At 38.4% G+C, this 18,648-nt stretch overlaps 2 protein-coding genes across 8 annotated transcripts; both read right to left on the bottom strand.

Annotated features, from left to right (window-relative positions):
• Positions 1–1,820: 1,820 nt before the first annotated feature.
• LOC121756785 (sec-independent protein translocase protein TatB-like) lies at positions 1,821–4,671 on the bottom strand. 7 transcript variants are annotated; one of them, XM_042152173.1, is made up of 7 exons: positions 4,465–4,671; positions 3,710–3,864; positions 3,353–3,474; positions 2,776–2,914; positions 2,614–2,690; positions 2,351–2,543; positions 1,821–2,198 (listed from the first exon to the last, which is right to left on the bottom strand). In XM_042152173.1, the coding sequence occupies exons 2-7, from the start codon at positions 3,768–3,770 to the stop codon at positions 2,089–2,091; spliced, it is 702 nt and encodes a 233-aa protein (XP_042008107.1). In that variant the 5' UTR covers positions 3,771–3,864; positions 4,465–4,671; the 3' UTR covers positions 1,821–2,088. The 7 variants fall into 7 exon arrangements, with proteins under 7 accessions (XP_042008107.1, XP_042008108.1, XP_042008109.1 ...); XM_042152174.1 differs by having other exon boundaries at positions 3,710–3,819; XM_042152175.1 differs by having other exon boundaries at positions 4,470–4,671.
• Positions 4,672–9,007: 4,336 nt separating this feature from the next.
• LOC121759548 (embryogenesis-associated protein EMB8) lies at positions 9,008–12,572 on the bottom strand. Its single transcript, XM_042155178.1, has 8 exons — positions 12,150–12,572; positions 11,665–11,793; positions 11,266–11,397; positions 10,535–10,677; positions 10,319–10,416; positions 10,148–10,242; positions 9,700–9,753; positions 9,008–9,394 (listed from the first exon to the last, which is right to left on the bottom strand). The coding sequence occupies exons 1-8, from the start codon at positions 12,540–12,542 to the stop codon at positions 9,194–9,196; spliced, it is 1,245 nt and encodes a 414-aa protein (XP_042011112.1). The 5' UTR covers positions 12,543–12,572; the 3' UTR covers positions 9,008–9,193.
• Between the last annotated feature and the right edge of the window lie 6,076 nt (positions 12,573–18,648).

Genomic DNA, 18,648 nt, shown 5'->3' with positions numbered 1-18,648 from the left:
ATCCTTCTTGATTAGTTTGTTTGTTTTGGCTCGAAGTATTTAGTATTCTTGTCTTTGTTTGACTTATTTTTTTGTTTTGAACTTTGTTTCCTAAGTTCATCAATGTTAAAGCGATTTGAGCCCTGCTTCTTTTCTCTATTGGGTCAGGCTTGGGCTGAGCTAAGTTGGATCGGCTCAGGTCACTTGACATCTCTATATATATATGATTAAAGATAAAACAATAAACAAATTTGGGTGTGAACATGCAGCCTGGGCTGGTGGTGTTTGACGAGGCACCGTGTGAGACGATGAATTTGTTACTGAATGACCGGCTGGGGATAACCCATGGTCGTATGTGCCCAATGTAGGGGTGGTGCTTGAACTTTAGGGCGATGCCCTTTCCTTGTTTAAAAAAAAAATAAAACCATAAATAAAAAGCAAAAATGTTATTCACACTAGTTATGTAATACCCACACCCCTTAGGCCTACACATTAATTGAACAAATTTTGGTGATCAATGCAAAGAATTTGATGGATGCTGACAAAATGAATAATGTTGAATATAGTTGTTAACATTTTTCAAAGCAAGGTAATTTATAGGTTCGGACTTGTCGTCCTTGCAAATTTTTCATCAACAAAAATGACGTAATGGAAACAAATTTTCATGCTAACTTGTACTTAATCCAAAGTTCATAATTTTTAAGACCAATATTCCTAAATTCTATATTACTAGTAAATGTAAATATTGATTGTAAGTGAAGTGATCAATTGCTAACTCACTCCCTAATTGCTAACTATAACTAATTTAAAACCATAAGATTTGTAGAGATCAAGTGGTTTATAAATTGTCATGTGTAATTTTAGTTTATTATTATTTAAATTTAAAAAAATAAGAAAACTACTAAATTAGGGTTGTAGATCAAAATGTCAATATAGTATATTAAACATATCAATACGTTTAATTTAATATGTCAACACAATTTAGCATTGACATTGTATATGTATTGTATTGACATATTATCATAGGTACGTTGACATTAACCTGCTACAACAAAAATACGAAAATTCAATTTTTTTTCAAATTTTGACATCGTAATATATGCAAGTGAAATCTCATTAGAATCCTTATAAAATTATCTTTAATTTGATATATTTTGTGTAAAAAATAATATAAATTGAAATAGTTATAATCATTTAAAGTTTTGAGATAATTTTTGAAAGTTAGTTATAACTAACTTTTTGTTCATTGACATTAATATCCCTAATTGACATTTTTTTGCATCATATTGATATTCGTGAATGAATGATCTTATATCTTGATTTAATGATCCAATGTTTATTATTTAATTGTAATTAGAATTTAAGATGGAGTTAGCAATATAACACCTCCCATGATTGTAATTGGAGATTTATGACTTAGATTCTAGATTAATTCCATATGATGAGAGAATTCTTGATTGGAAAATATGGTTTTTGGTATAGCATACAAAGGAAAGCCCCCTTTAAAATCTGACACAAAACAATCATTCAACATTTTATGTGCTATGCATTTACATGACAATAAAATAAGATTGATTCCCACTACAAAAGAAAAGTGGGTTTCCAAATTTTTAGATATATGTAGGAAGAAATTGAAACTAAGACAGAGCTACTTTTCTTGACTATAAACTAAGAGCGGAAGTTACATATTAACTATAAAGCAACTCTCCATGGGAGAGAGAGTGGTGCAAGCCCATCAAGAGCCACCATATGTTACTGCAATAAGATTTGATACGAGGCGATTAAGGGAAACGAAGAAAAAGTAGGGGCAGAATACAGAAGAGTGAAGATGATCCTCGAAGTTAAATAAATTTTTTCATGTTTTTGAGCTGGGCAGTGCTCGGATCATTTTAAGTAAAACAACGAGCTTGATGCTTCCCTGATTGCGCTTTGTTGCGCGATACTGTCAAAACTCAGCCACAACTAAGTAGACTAATGTAATGTAATATGCAGCATAAAGGTTATCAAGAGCAGTATTCAATTGATATTACGGGTTTTGAGACTTTTTTTTTGGGGGGGGGAGGCAAAATCTCAAGGCAATCTACCATGCTTTAGGTAAAATATACTTGCTCATTCACTCTTTGTTTGGATTTGGGCTTGAGAGAAGAAACTCTTTGCATTGCGGGCCACCTCTTCCTCGAGTACTGCCTCTAACAATAAGTCGGATCCACTCAAATCACCTGAACCCAAATTTACTAGTGAGTTTCTTAGTCCACGAAATACGTGACACAATTTGTGCAGAGAAAAAGGAAAATGAGCTATCTGCTGATAAAGTAAATTGGTAGGAGCGTGGTGATGAAAGAGCCCCAAATAGAAATTTAGATATGGTCACCTTTTTGACAGGGCAACAGTTTAGCAGTTTCAGCTGATATAGGTAGAACAACGAACTGACCAGAATCATCCTTTAACTCATTAAGAACATCGTCCATGGAATTTGCAGTCAAGTGTGCAGATTCAGCCAATCTTGCATATGCGCTTGCTTGGCTATGTACATCAGACAGCGAAGAGGTCGAGGGACTGTGATCCTTAAGACAGTTGAAAGTTCAATAAGGACTTGAATTTAGACTAGAACTAGTATTACAGTTCCGAAGATACCTTGGTCGTGCTACTGGAAACCGGGGTCTCAACTCTCACATTGCTGTCTTGAGGAGGTTTTGAAAATTCCTTTTCCACTGTAATCGAGTAACAAAACTAAATGAGAATGACAATAGAAAGCTATGTGCTTACAACAACAAAAAGTTGTAACTAAATTGCTACCATTTGTAACAGGTGGTTGACTAGCAATATTATCAACAAGTCTTGTTGTCAAGGGACCAGGGTTCATGAAAGAAATGGACCGAACTTCATGGCGTATTGCTTCTAGTTGTGCCATTGTATCTTGTAGTTCTTTATGCACCTGACAGAATTTAACAGATTTTCTCATGTTAAAACAACCAAACTGTAGAACGAAACAGAAATTACTTTCAGACAATGAGGGTAATCTTGCAGACATATATGACCATCGAAATGGAAATGGAGACTATCATACTATTCCCACTGAGAAGGTCATCACATACACAGCATCTGCCAGGAATATAACCATCACCTTAATATCTGAATTAAGAGATGGCACTGGTGCAATACCACTCAATGGCATAGCATACAACTAACAAACCAAGAATGGCTTTTCCATTTCAAAGTATCTGTGGCTAATCCCTCTAGAATTCTACACCTTTACTAAACGGAAGATAACATTGATAACACCATTGCTAAGCAGAGCAATTTTCTAATAAGTTGCAATATATTTACACCAATTGCATCAGAAGACACTGAATCCCCAAGCGAGAACCACTACCTGACGAGCTTGAGATTGATGCATAACGCTTTCAAATTGTCCCCGTGCCACTTGAACATATCCAATTGCGCGCCCAGCTAACCTCCCAGCCGTTCTAGCTATCACTGGAAGATCCTTTGGACCTAATTCAATCACAAACTCAACCAATGTTATTCGCTTTTCCCTATATTTAAACAACCCGAAAGTTTACAAGGTTTCTAAAATGCAGGAAACTGAGCCTAAAAGTAAAATCATGCATTAGAAACTCCAGCCTTAAAATGCAACCATGGAAAGATTCAGGGAACGACATGTGAAGTGATGCTGATCGGACACATTCATACAGAATTACGTACATGTAGAGAGATAACGAGAGAGTACCGATAAGGGCGGCTGCAGCTCCAACAATGAGGAACAGCTCCCCGTATGAAATGCCAAGCATCTTTCTCCCGTGAGTAACTCACCAGCGAGACAAAAATCTATTACTGTATCTAAACACAGTTATGAGCAGTTCCTTAGCACCATTTTTCAACAATCTGTTTATAAAATATTACATGAGCAGCAAATTTTCAACCAGCTTCCGCAAAATATCAGTTAAAAATGTAAAAAAGTAGCTAATATTTTGAACACAATAATGTAGAAAAAAAACATTATGCAGTTGCCCTGATCAGCTGATTATACTCAACAGTTCCTCAACACTAACCCTAACAGCTCATTGCATTCTCAATTGCAGACAACAATAACCAGGTATTTATATTCAAAATTGTAAAATAAACTGAACTGATACATAAAATCTAGAATTTTCATCAGTTTGAACGTTTCCAGTTTCCAAATGTGTAGAATAAATTTTTATTTTATTTCCATTTCTTAAAATTAATCAATACACGAAATATTCTTCACCTAAAAAACGAACAGCGCGAAGCTAGAAAAGAATACGAACCACAAATTCCACTGCAAGTGATGATACGTAATTTTCCTATGCATAAACACCTTTAAAATTACCCGTTCAAAATTTTAGGAGATGCGCCGATTGATTTGAGAAGAAAATATGGAGAATCAAAACTCTAGAAATCGACATTCATTTGTGAATTGGAGAAGCTCAATAATATCGATTGAATTTCTATAACCATATACACCTTACAAGAATACCAAAAATCAATGGAAGGAGCGGTGGAGCGACGAGCAGAGCGGTGCAGCGGCTAGGAAGGAGCAGTGGAGCGACGATCAAGGAGCCGTGGAGGAGTGACGCGGCAGGGGGGAAGTAACGGCGGCGAGGCAGGCTGGTGGGCGTGGCGGCGTGGTGGCGAGGATCCCGCCGATTGAGAGAGTTTTAATCTTTTCAATTTTCATCCTATATTTAGTCGATTAAAATATTTAATAGTATATAAAGAGTAGTACTATAAATTTTTACATTATTCGAAACAAACGAGCTGCATAAAATTTTATCCTTATTTTAAGTAAAATTTTATGTTTCATGCATGTATATATAATGGAAAATAAGAAATTTATATTTTTGAATTAAATATTACATTTATTTAATCTTTGGCGATACCTATCAAATCATGCTATAGTCTGAAATTAAACTTAAAAAAAATACTCAACTAAAATATGATTATAACGTGATCCAAATTTTCTACCTTGGATTTTCACATAAGTTTTGAATTTTATGATATAATTTATTCATATGTTTAAATTACTTTCATTTAATTGTTTATTTTGATAAAATATTTTTAAAAACTATTGATTAGTAGTATAATTTAATGATATGAATTTATTTTAAGTTTTACTAAGTTTAAAGTAAAAAAACATAAAAGCAATAATACTTATAAAATAATAAATTATAGTACGATATATTAAGAAGATTGAAAAAAGCATAATCAAAACAAGAAGAATAATACAAAAATTCTTTATGTATAACTAATTTAAAATAAAAATATTTTAAAAAATAATAAAATCATAATACGCACTAACCAAATAAATTATACTCTCTTCATTCCATTCTCACCTCATAATACTTCAATAACTTTTTTTTATTTCTCTCTTATTTTATCAATTATACATTAATTCAAAAAATTATTTATTTAAGGATGAAGGAAGTATAAAAAAGTAGGATCTATAGTACTAATTATTTTTCACTCATATTAACAAAGTCAAATATATTTTTTAAAAACGCATCGGTCAAAAATAAGACTATTAATGACGACAAAAGATTGCTTTGTGGATATTTGTTATATTGTTTCACTAATTTTATCTACTCCATCCGTCCACGAAAAATAGGGCACTTTGTGAATGGCAAGGGTTTTAATGTAAAATTGGTAAAGTAAGAGAGAAAGGAAAAAGTAAGAGAAAGTAGTGTTAGTGGAATGTGAGGTCCATATTATTAGTAAGAGAGAAGTAGTGTTAGTGGAATGTGTGGTCCATATTATTAGTAAGAGAGAAGGGAAAAAAAGTAAGAGAAATTGTTAAAATCTTTCCTTTTTTGAATATGCCTTATTTTTCGTGGACAATAAAAAATGATAAATGTGTCATATTTTTCGTGGACGGATGGAGTATGACTTTATGCATAAATTCGGTGTAGCAAATTCACTTTTATGTCATTTTTAAAAATTTTATTTGTAAAGATAATGTTGATAGCAGTGGTGATTCCACTTTTTAATGTTGTTTATAAAAATTTTTCTCCACGTTTAATGTTGTTTATAAATTTTTTTAAAAGAACTTATTAAATACTGGGTTGTTATTTTTAAGTTATGTTTCTATTTATTTATATTCATGTTTTTGTTTTTCATTTTATTGGTTTGTAAATCAAATCTATTGTGGTATAATTAAATTGTTGTAATGCATATGTATTGATATAATTATTTGTATAATAAAACTATTAATCGTATTTTTAACGGTATTGATGATTTTTTTTTGTTTTTATATATTCCTACCGTTGTAACGATATTATTTGTACAATAAAATGCTTCACTTAGTAAAATAAGAGAGATAGAAAGAAAAAAAGTGATTAAAGTATGGTTAGTGGAGAATGAGTTCCACCTCATTAGAGAAAAAAAAGTTTTCAAAATTAGAAAGTATATACTCTTGCGGGACGAACTAAAAGAAAAGAGTGGATATTCTTGGAGGATGAAGTGAGTATAATTTATTGGATTGGAAATTTTTAAATATAATCTTAAATATTTGAGTTTTGGACTAGTCCAACATGCTAATTAGGCTAAAAATAGTGAAATTTGGCTTGAAAATGGAATTATTTTTTCTATATAACCTCATGGTTTATCTAAAGGCTCAGAAATAAAGTAGTACTCTCTCCGTCCACGAAAAATAGTCTCATTTTATCATTTGAGATTTTCACAAAAAAAATAGTCTCATTTCTAAAATAAGAATTCCTCTCTCATATTTTATTTATTTTTTCTCATTTTATCTCTTACTTTACCAATTTTTCTTTAAAACTTCTGTCGTTCACAATTAGACTATTTTTTTATGGACGGAGGGGGCAATATTTTATAAAATGGAATTGAACCGGAGAAATGAGAAGAAACTCATTCTCTGAAGGCTAGAATCATGAACTAAAGGATGATGTGTTGTGCAAAAAAAAAAGTTTTGCCAAGACAAATGTGTGAAGACTTATTTAAACTTAGGAAATGAGCTTAACATAATCGAAGAAGAGATGCACATAGCTCGCCGTACTTCCCTCGAGTTATTGCATGGTGGTTTTGGTTGATGATTGATTGCATGGTGGGTTTGGTTGATGAGTATTTTATTTTTCTTCTCTTATTTTGCTTGGAGTGAGCACATCTTCATCTTTTCTTAGTTGTTTCTTGGTTAGTTTATTTGTTTTAGTCCCACTTTCTTTGTTTTGGTTTGACGTGCTTTATATCCTCATATTTGTTTGACTTGTTTTTTTGTTTTCAACTTTGTTTTCTATGCTCACTAGCTCTAGAGCAGTTTGAGCCCCTCTGGGTTCCTCTAGTGAGCCAAGCATGGACTATTTGAGTTTGGTCGGCTCAGGTTACTTAACATCTTTAGATATGAGTAGTTTTATTTACCTAATATTTTTAATTAAAATTTTTATCGAATTAAATTAATCTAATTAACTTTGTGGATAGCATAATATGGTCTTTGAAATTCATCGTTGTGACTTTTAGTCAAAAGTCATCAAATAAGAACAAAATTTTTAGAATCCACTTGAGCCAAAGTCAACAAAACCATTGCAAAAGTTTCGAGAATCAGATCAGTTTATGTGAGTTGGTCACATACCACAAGCAAAAAATTTCATGTTAATGAATGCGAATTCTTCATTGATAATCGTGAGAGCATGGACCCTTTTATATATGCATTGGATATATCGCGAGGTGTGTCAAAAGTAATGTTTGATTTCATTTTGATTGGAGACAACAAATTTGTGCAATTTACCAGATGTTATTTTTTCCTGCTTTGATGGTCACAATAATATATTTTCACTAACATTATTTGTCAAGAGAAAAACAGAATTTTGTAAGATTCAAAACAATGCTACTCCTGCCATCGTCCCTGAAAAATTTGTCACTTATTTCCATTCCATTTCTGTCCCTAAAAATTTGCCACCTTTAGCTTTTACCATTTTTAATAGTGGACTCCACGTTCCATTAACTCATTCTCACTCACATTTTATTATAAAACTAATACAGTATATAAAAGTAGGACCCACATTCCATTAACTTTTTCAACTAACTTTCTACTCTCTCCGTCCCACATAATTTGGGACACTTTGACCGGGCACGGGTTTTAAGAAATGTAATGAAAAGTGAGTTGAAAAAGTTAATGGAATGTGGGTCCTACTTTTATATACTGTATTAGTTTTATAATTAAATGTGAGTAGGAATGAGTTAGTAGAATGTGGGGTCCACTACCAAAAATGGTAAAAGTGAAATGGGTCAAATTATGTGGGACGGCCCAAAATGGAAAACTGGGTCAAATTATATGGGACGGAGGGAGTATTACATTTCTTAAAACCGGTATTGAGTCAAATGGTGATGAATTATTAGGAACGGGTGGAGACAGGGAGTAGTATTTAATAAGTTTTAGTGAATCAGATCAATTTGAATAGATTCTTACTACACAAGATTCATATAAGATAGACAGTATTGTTATTACTTTCCTTTATGTGAATTTTTATTGTCGTTTTGCATTTTCAATTAATTAGTCTCATTTTAATCGTCGTTTTGGCTTTCCAAACTAAAATTGTCCTTACATTAATTTGGGTAAACATGTATGCATTAACATTTGTGTCTAAGCACAAGGTAGCTTACAATAAGAATGGTAAAGGAAGGACGAGAGTAATTGAGGATAACCTTTGATGGATCAAAATAGTACCAAGTTCTCTTATTTACTTATACTGGAAGTTTGGAATATCCAAGCTAATCTTAATTTGATGGATCAAAATAGTACTAAGTTCTCTTATTTACTTATACGGGAAGTTTGGAATATCCAAGCTAATCTTAATTGATAACTCATACTACAAACTAATCTTAATTGATTCACATATCACTGAGAGAATGGGATTCGAGAATTTCTAATACTAATAAGGGTAAAAAAGAGTCAACAATCTATATGTGTTGTGGGTTTTTTTGCATTATTTGAGATTGCACAACAATTCAAGTGGATACGAATTGTTCAGTAGTAAAACCAGTGCAATCAAGTGGATTTGAAAAAAAAAACTTAATTGAAAGTATTTTTCAAATATCACAACGTCAGAGACAAAAACCCTTAAAAACCCTTAATCCTATAAATTATGTTTCCCAAATCTAAAAGGAAAAATATGTTTCCGTGGGGATGAGGTGTGTATATATCAAGTGCAATCATATTAAAGGGGGTAAATAAGTAGTGAATTTATACCTCAAGCTGCTGAAGTCTCTCCGTCTTGAAATCATTGGCGCTTGCAGAAGATACAGCAGTTGCTTGATCCAAGTGTTGAAGAAAATCCATAACTATGGCGTCAGTCCACGGAGCTCCCCTTGGAGCTCCTGCACCAGCCACCCAACCCAAATGGCCTCCTTTCGGAGTAACTATCAGCATACAGTTGGGATTATTCTGGGGTACAAAGTTCCAAAGAAGGAAGACACAGAAAAAGGAAAAGAGTCAGATGATTGGACACTTCTGGATGAGGTACTCCAAGGAGAAAAGCACCTTATACATAAATTGGAAACTTATTGTTTACATGGATAATGTAAATATATATGTCACAACATGAACTGAAAGGCAATATTTTCTTAAAATGATTTCAACAATACACACTTAATCACAGTAAAGTAAATGTTTTCAAATCATGAGTACAGAAATACTACGGAAATGGGGATAGTGAAATAGAAATCCGTAGCAGACAAGAGAAGTTGAACCTGTATTTCCTCACGAGGAATTCCTCGGGATGGTGCAATTGGATCATTCTCAGCCTGAAAATCATTCGTAGGTTTAGCATCAGGGCTGGATGATCTAACAGATAAGTGTATCCTCAAAAGGTGATTTTTCGTGCCAAAACTATCTCTATTTGCATAGATCAATTTAAAAAAATACTAGCAAAACAGGGAGAAAACCATAAGTGGTGAACAGATGCACCAACAAAGGAGGCGGAAACAGAACAGACTGCAAGAACAATTGAGAGATGAAAATATGGACAGATAATAAAATAAAGAAGTTGTGTGATTCTGCACAAGTTCATATCATTTCAACTTCAAGTACAGGAATAAGGAAATCTAGAACTGGACCAACCAATTCCTGGTTTAGTTTCAATAGAGCATAAGTTTTCCAATTTTCCATAAAACCCACAAACTGCAAAACAATACTTGCCTGGATGCATAATAGAGGTATTGTCACATTCTTTATAGAATCTGAACTGCTTGAGTTGGAGTAGTAGTCATCCACAGATTTAAATCCAAATGATACTGAGGGGGTCAAGAAGAGCAAACAATTAGTGGTCGGTGGTCCCAGGGATTCAAGCATCTGTAAACATATACAAACCTCGAGTCAGTCCCTCATCAAATTCTCTAACAGATTTAGCATTAGCAGCCAACGGGATATTAAATTCACCTCCGATATCCTCAAATAAGAGTGCATGCCTGAAAAGTAAGTCATTCCATTTAGATCTTATATAAGATAATGAATGAGAAGGAAAGAATTTCATTGTAGGACTTCAAATATGTGTAGAAACATTGAAAAGAAATAACTCCATTGTACCTGCTGAAAATTTTGCAGAGAGAATTTGCTAGAGCTGTGTCATAAATGATGTTAAATCCTTTATGGAAATCTTCATCTGCAATTACTAAATTAAATGGATTGCATAAGGACACGGCACCAGCAAGAGGGCAAGAGAAAGATTCCTGCAATAAGAGAATATGCATAAGAATAGGAGCTTGGAATAGTGTAGATTAAAACGTGAGACCCAGAATCTCCAGAGTAGCAAGCACAAAGACAGATTGTTTAGTAGATATAAGAAACCTAACTAACCACAAGCTATGACACCCTGATCAGAGACACATATTGCATGTGAGAAATTATGTGTCTAGAACACTAGTTTGTCAAGATATGGAAAAGGGATGTCAAGTACTCAGCACCCTATTCAAAGCGCATCTCAACATCCCATCAAAAAAATGGCTCACACTAGAAAATTTAAGATCATGTATTGAGCAACCTAAACCTTGAACCCTATCCTATCAGTGTACCCCTTAGCCTAAAACCTGAATCTCTCGTCATACTTTGCATTAACGTTTTCATTGCGATAAACATATAAAAGCTTTTGCTCACTAATAAGAAACCCCCAAAACAATGTGATGCATTGGGAGTCTGCTCTCATCAACTGCTCTGCATACAAACTAGCAAATTTTTCCTGAAAGGTTCCTAAATAAAAAGAAGCATGAGTTTGAATATATATGTACAATAATGGAAAAGCTTGTAAATAGTTCAATTACCTGACCCACATAGCGAACAAGAATATTAGCTCCAAGAGACCAGCCAACAGCATATAAATTAGCTCTTGGATAGCGGCTGCCAACATGCTCCACTACCTCAGATATATCTCCTAGAAATGAAGCTGAATAGAACTGCAGCAATTTAGCATAAATGAAAGGCTATCAAATGAAGAGTATTCTTATTCACATATTCAGCTGCCAAACTCTGATGATATTATTGGTTCATTTTCACATCATTGACATTGACGAACTTTCCCAGAGCAGTACTTAAGGTTTTGATGGTCTATGATGCATGACAAGGACACAACAGAGGTAGATCAGGGATAAAGATGGCAACTTTATTCGTAACAGAAGAAAGAGTTTCACACAAAAGTAAAAAAGATCAAAGAAATGCAGTACCTGAGCTGTGGTGACAGGACTGCTACCACAACCTCTGCTATTAAATACCACCACTCGCCATCCTTCACTCCTAGCTCGCAATAGCATATGTCTCACATATGTGTCCTGGCTACCACCAGTGAGACCTGGCTGAAATCATCCATTGGCAATGATCAATAATACCTTACTTCCTTGACTTCCAACACATAGTAATTTTGTGTGCTACTTTACCTTTTTTTTCGACACTTTTTAAGTTCAGCGCATACAAATACTACTCAAGTTATCATATTCCATGTAGTTCCAAGTTTTCACACATTTACGAAATTAACAACTGAAATAGACTCCTTCTCATGATTTATTCAAAAAATATTCGTAGCTGGAGATCGGCACAACCACCATACATAATAATTTGGTAACAAAAAGTAAATCAACATGAAAAGCCATATCCAAATGAAGTAGTATTACGGCAATTTTGAGTAATTCGGAGTCAATAAGTGTTAGTATACCAGTAAAATGAGAAGGGGAGAGTCCGAAGGCAAGCTACGGTCATCGCCGGAGACCCAATCGAGGGCAACAGAGCCGTCGTCGATAGTGCGAAGGCACTCGCGGCGGAACCTGACGTTGGGAAGTGAGCGGAAAAAGGCGGCGAAAATAGTCTCGACGTGTCGATTAGAAGCAATCAAGGGGTATGGGAGGTAGGGCAGATGAGGGGCTTTGAATGCGGGGGTGAATGTCTCGACGCCTCCGCCTACAACTTCGAGAGAGGGGTGGAGCTTGCTGGAGCAGTCGGGCATTCCGGCGGCGGTGGCGCGGAGAGTAGAGAAATGAGATGGTTTGGCGAAGGGGAGATGGGTGAGGTGGCGGAGAGGGATGGCGAAGCAGAAGGTGGCCTTGGCCATTGGTCGGCAGCAGAGGAATATGTGGCTGCCTTCCAATTGGGGGTTATACAGTTTCGAAATTTTAAATGCTTTTAATCCTAAGGGCATCCGCAATGGGCGGACGATGGCACGCCCGATGGCGCGCATCGTCCGCACCCATTGCGGGTGCGCGTAATTGGGCGCGGATGATAGTCGCGCCCTATACTTCGGTCGCGGAGGATAGCGCGGACGATGGCCATCGTCCGCGCCATCGTCCGCCCCATTGTGGAGGTTGCGGACGATCAACCGCGGACGATGGCACGCGGTTTCATTTTTTATAAATACCGTTCATTTGTAACATTTCATTTCACTCGATTTCATTTTCGAAACTTACAATTACATAATTACTACGAAATGGATTCAAGCCCCAATAGTCCTACGTTTAGCGCAGGGGCGCATTGGCCGGGTACAGAACCCGGCGATTATCGTTCGTTCGACACCAACGCCCATTACGATCCCGATTTCAGTACGGAATCGTATGGGTTGTCTGACATGGAGCGGTCTCCGCACCGCCCAACCGCAGCGGCCGATCCCGACCCCGCCGCGACCGCTTCCGCCCCAGCCAGAAAGAAGCGGAACCGGCAGCGGGCGCAGAAGTTGCCGCCTCCCGGTGATTGCGATGAGTACGCCCCCGGCCGTACGAACTACAACGACGACGAAACTCTCACCTTGGCCCGGTGTTGGGTAGATATATCGGAAGATCCGATATTCGCGAACAACCAGCGACAGATCGCGTACTGGGAACGCATCGCGGACCTCTACAATTCGGTGAAGCCGCCGACCGCGTACAAGCGCAAGCGTGAGCAACTCCGCAAGCACTGGGATCAAGTCAAGAAGCAAGTGAACTTGTACGCGGCGGAGTTCGAGAAGTTCACGCGGTCACAGGGGGAGCGGCGAGAGCGCGAGCGACGTGCGCGCTAAAGCGCTGTTGTCGTACCGGTCGATGTACGACGACTTCAAGCACGAGGCCATCTGACCTCAACCGGACGTACGTGGATGAAGGGAGTTCCGGCACACCGGTGTCTTTCCGGCGTCCTCCCGGCGTCAAGGCTGCGAAGGCCAAGGGGAAGGCGACCGCGACCTCATCGTCGACCGCTGCAACCCAAGCTCCGGTCCCGGTAGAGCTCCCGACCCAGACGGCCACCGCGTTTGAGTCGTTAGCAACAGCGTCGATGGCAAGGACGATGTTGCAGACGCACAGGGCCCTCAAGAAGTGTACCGACCCCGACGAAGCCGAATATCTCCGTGCGTTACTCGATGAGCTGCGTCGGAAGTTGGGAATTGGTCCGACTTAGTTTTTTTTATTAGTTCAATGATGTAACTTTTTTTATTAAAACTTCACCGTTTTTTATTTACTCGTTACTTGTTATTTGAAAACAGTAAATTAATTGAACAAAACAATAAAATGATGATGTGGCGCGCCATAGGGCGCACCTTAGGGCGCGCCTTAGGGCGCCCCACTGCAGGTGGGGAGGTAGGAGGATAAAACTGCCGACGTGGCGCGCCTTAGGGCGCCCCATTGCTAATGCTCTAATATACTCCCTCCGTCCCAAGAGCATCCACGATAGCGGACGTCCACTAGGACGAGCGACCAGTCCGTTTAAATACTAGGACGCCTATGTTGTGCTGATGGAACGGCCAGACCATGGAAGATGTGAAGAGGTTGTCGCTCCAGTAGTTCCCCCTGGCAGGAAGTTCGGTCAGTTTAAATACTGGGACGCCTAGTTGTGCTGATGGATTCCGCCAAGTTTTGTTCCGGTGCTGACGCTGGCTGGCCTAAGCGGACGAATCTCAACATCGCCGATGAGTACAGCAGCAGTGTCGGTTCCCATGACCTCCCCAATGATGTAGAAGAGACCCCTCCGCCCGTTCTCGCCGCCGTCGCCCGGTTGGGCAAAAGACGACAATGCGGATGTCTAGGGGAGCCTCCAGCGGTTCACCGAAGGTCCAATCATCTCCTAGTGTCGAGCCCAGTCCCGCCCTCGCCAACCTCGCGCACATGTAACAGCAGAAGAACTTGTTCGAGGTCATACAGGAGTGGAAAGCGGCAACGAACCCTTAAGAGCATCCGCAATGGTGGACTTCCCACCGGACGTCAGACCGGCGTACCGGATGTCTGCGCGGGACGCCTGCCATTAGGTCGAAGAAGGCGGACGCGGACTTCCCCTGGCGGATGTGAGGCGGACGCCATCCCCTGCCATTAGGTCCGATTTTTAATTTAAAAAAACTCTATATATATGGCTCGTTGAACTTCATTTCATTCGCACCACTTGTTTTAACGAGTTTCTCTCTCTCTACTTTCATTTCTTTTAAATATAAATGGAGCACGACAGTGATTCTCCCGCCACGAGCAAGTAAAAAAAGCAGAAGTTTCCCGTTGGAGGTGGGGGAAACGACGACTGAACTGCAGGGATGTCCGGGGATGATGCCCGGGGTGAGTGGACGGATGACGGGGATGGCGCCCGGGATGATGGGGGAAATGATGCCTGGAATGGCAGGGGGGATGGGGGGAATGATGCTCGGGATGAGCGGGATGATGATGCAAGGTGTGATGCAGGGCATGCCTGCCGATGCGTGGGGTAGCAGGCTGGGGGTCCTTCAAACACCTGGGGACAATGTTTATCGCCCCTACATGGATTTATTGTCTAGCGATTCCTAGAGTACTCCTCTGGAGACTCAGTTCACTGGAATTGAGACTTTCTCTTTTAAGGAGTTGGGGCTATCTCCGGTCAGGGAGTCTCCCACTGAGATACAACCGGCGGTAGGGAGGTCGAAGAAGAAGGGCAAAGGGAAGGGCAAGGGCAGGGCACTACCTCGCGTGCAGGGGACGAGGGTGGGGCGGGGGGGGAGGAGGCCGGCGAGGGAAAGAGGACCATCTGGAGCGTGGCGGAGTTCGTCGCGCTGGCTCAGGCCTGGGTCGGTATAGTCGAGGATCCCTACATTGGGGCTAACCAGCATATCGACAGAATGAGGTGGCGCATTAGCCAAAGCTACTCAAATTCAAACCGCCAGGCGGGAAGCCTCACGATGGAGAGCAATGCCGGAAATAGTGGGAGCGGCTATGGAGGCAGCTCAGCCGATTTGCCGGCATCTACCAAAACAACCTCCGCACGGCAACCAACGACATGTCCATGGAGGATGTGAAGACTCTGTCTATGTAGCAATACCTCGACAAGGAGAAGAAGTTCGGCGTCTTCAATTATTGGGAGGTTTATCTTGTGGTGCAGAATTCCGCCAAGTTTTGTGCGGGTGTTGATGCTGGCTGATCGAAGCGGACAAAGATCAACACCTCCGGCGAGTACAGCGGCAGTGCTTGTTCTCACCACCTCCCCGACGCTGAGGCAGAGATCCCGACCCCTCAATCGTTTTCCCGCTGCCGTCACCCGGCTAGGCAAAAGACCGTGATGCGGATGGCTAGGGGAAACGCCAGCGGGTCCCACGATGTCTAATCGAAAGCTCCTTCCCAGCTCAATCCCGAGCTCAGTCATCTCGCCCGCATGCAGCAGCAGCAGAGCCTGCTAGACACCATGGAAAAGTGGCAGGCAACGACTGACCCCTTATACAAGTTGGGGATGCCACCCCTGCCCGTGAACGACGCCGAGACTGGCCATGGGGGCTGCGTTTGTCTTAGCTTTGGGTTGTATTTTTATTTTTTTTAACTATGTAATTTTTTTAAAAATTAATTATGTATGTTTTTTACTATTTAAATAAAATTGTTGCATTTTCCTCGTATTCGTGTCGAAATTTTAATTCCGTAAATTGCATATTTATGAATTTTGAATTTTTTTATTGGGGATGTCCGCCATTGTGCAGTGGGATGTCCTTATGACGTGGCAGTGCAGTGGGAGGTCCTTATGACGTGGCAGTGCAGTGGGAGGTCCTTATGACGTGGCAGGAGGTGTTTTTGGAAAGTACGTCGGGACAACCGCACCATTGCGGATGCTCTTACACAAGTAGATGCTGGAGAGCCTAATCTACGATATGAGGCGCGCTTTGGGGATCCCACCCTCCGCCGGAGGCCGCATGTGTCGAAGTTTTGGGATGTTTTTTTTAAAAATAAAATGGTTGCACTTTCTTCGTATCCGTGTCGAATTTTTAATTCTGTATTTGTGAATTTGTGATTTGTTTTATTGGTTAGACTGTTGGTTAGTCCTAGTGCTAGACTATTATTGTGCAGTGGTTAGTCTTAGTGACGTAGCATGAGGTGTTTTTGGTTAGTCTTAGTGCTAGGCTATTGAGACGTCCACCTTATTGTGGATGCTCCAAGATAAAGCGAAGCACTTCTTTTGAGCACGAGATTTTAGAAATTAATTAATATTTAAATAGTTAAAGTAGAGAGAGTAAAGTATGAGAGGGATAAAAGTAGAGAATTTGTAAGAAATTGATATTTAAATAGTTAAACTAGAGAGATGGTAAAGTATGAGAGATAAAAAGTAGAGAATTAAGAAAATAAAGTAAGAGAGGAGATTTTTTTGCTAAGAAGGGAAATAGCTCACTCATAATGGGACATTTCGAAAAGGTATGAATCGCTTTTCTTGGGACGGAGGGGGTATTAGAGTGTCCACAATAGAGTGGCACAGCCACGACCGCCAAGGCACAGCCATAAAAACTCTTGCGCATCCACAAAAACTTGTCCAGCCTGTCACGCCACAGCCATAAATCACATTATTTTATCAATTGTTGGTATATTTTAATTGGACTAGAACAAAATTAATTGGACAAAAATAAATAGAATGGAATGTAATGAAAAAAATGATTTGGGAATAGATATTTTATAGATAAAAATTTTAAAAATAAAAAAAATTAAAAATTGGAGTCAGACACCGCCCCTGCTTTCTCTGGCGTGCAATAGGCACCGCCGCGGTCGCCACGCCCATGACCCCACCGCCCCTTCCTCGCCGCAAATGTGGCTCGCTCCTTTCCTCCCCACCCCGCCGCGGCTCCCTCTTTCCCAGCTATAGCGGGCGCCGCGGCCTCCCTATTGGAGACACTCTTAGTAACTCCGTCCGTTGAAAATCAAAATTCTTTCCTTTTTTGATTTGTTACCTAAAAATAAAAACTTTTATTTTAAGAAAATTTCTTTCTCTTTAATCAAGTGGAACACATTTTTCACTAATATACTTTTCTCTCTACTTATCTTATTTTACCAATTTTATATTAAAATTTATGTCATTTCAATTATTTTTATTTTTAAGTACAGAGGAAGTTAATATACTTATTAAATTACTTTAGACAATAACATTAAGTATAGCTAATTATAGATGCAGACTTGCATAAGTAACATATGATTAATGATGTTAGTATGGAACAATGTACCATGGCTAGAATTTTAGATATGAAAAGTATTTTAACATTGCGACTTTACCAAAATTCAGATAGTAAATAATTCAAATACAGAGAGTTTTTTTAAAGTTTTAATAAAATAGATATTGTCTCCGTCATCAGGAGATAGGCAACCAAGAAAACTGATCAGAAATATGCAGAAACTATTTTCTCTTTTATGTGTTTGTTACAATGAAAAACGAAGCTTGAAACATGATGCGTTGTTCATCTACTAATATAAGATACACACAAGAACACAATTTAAATAAGTATTCAAAATTATTTTGCAATTCATTATCAACTAAATCAAAATCTAATGGACTGAAAATCTTAACTGCTTTACCCCTCTTTAAATCTTAACAAACTAAATTTTACTTGAGTTTGTGATAATCACTAATGGAGTAACTCTTTTATTTATTTATTTATGGACTAGTAAATTTTTTAAAGTTATTAATCGCTAATAACTTTATTTATTTATTTTATATTTATTTTAAGAGCATTTCAGTTCTTCCCAAATTTTCTTTTCCTAGCACCTATTTCACCTCTATCCCCCTCTCCACATATCATCTGTAATCACATAGTTTTATACTACCAAACAATAGGACAAGAAACATATGTGCATGCTACTAGTTAAGAACATTGATAAGTTCGTATTTGCATGTATTTATCTATTTAGGGATTAGATTTAGCTTGTGTTTATTGATTTTTAATTATTCTATCTATATTTTCACCGATTAATTCTATAATAAATTTGTTGAATTTTGAG

This window comes from Salvia splendens, chromosome 12 (genome assembly GCF_004379255.2).
Source record: "Salvia splendens isolate huo1 chromosome 12, SspV2, whole genome shotgun sequence".
Lineage (NCBI taxonomy): Eukaryota > Viridiplantae > Streptophyta > Magnoliopsida > Lamiales > Lamiaceae > Salvia > Salvia splendens.
Note: the sequence above shows the minus strand (reverse complement) of the source record. Positions and strands in the feature narration are given on the sequence as shown.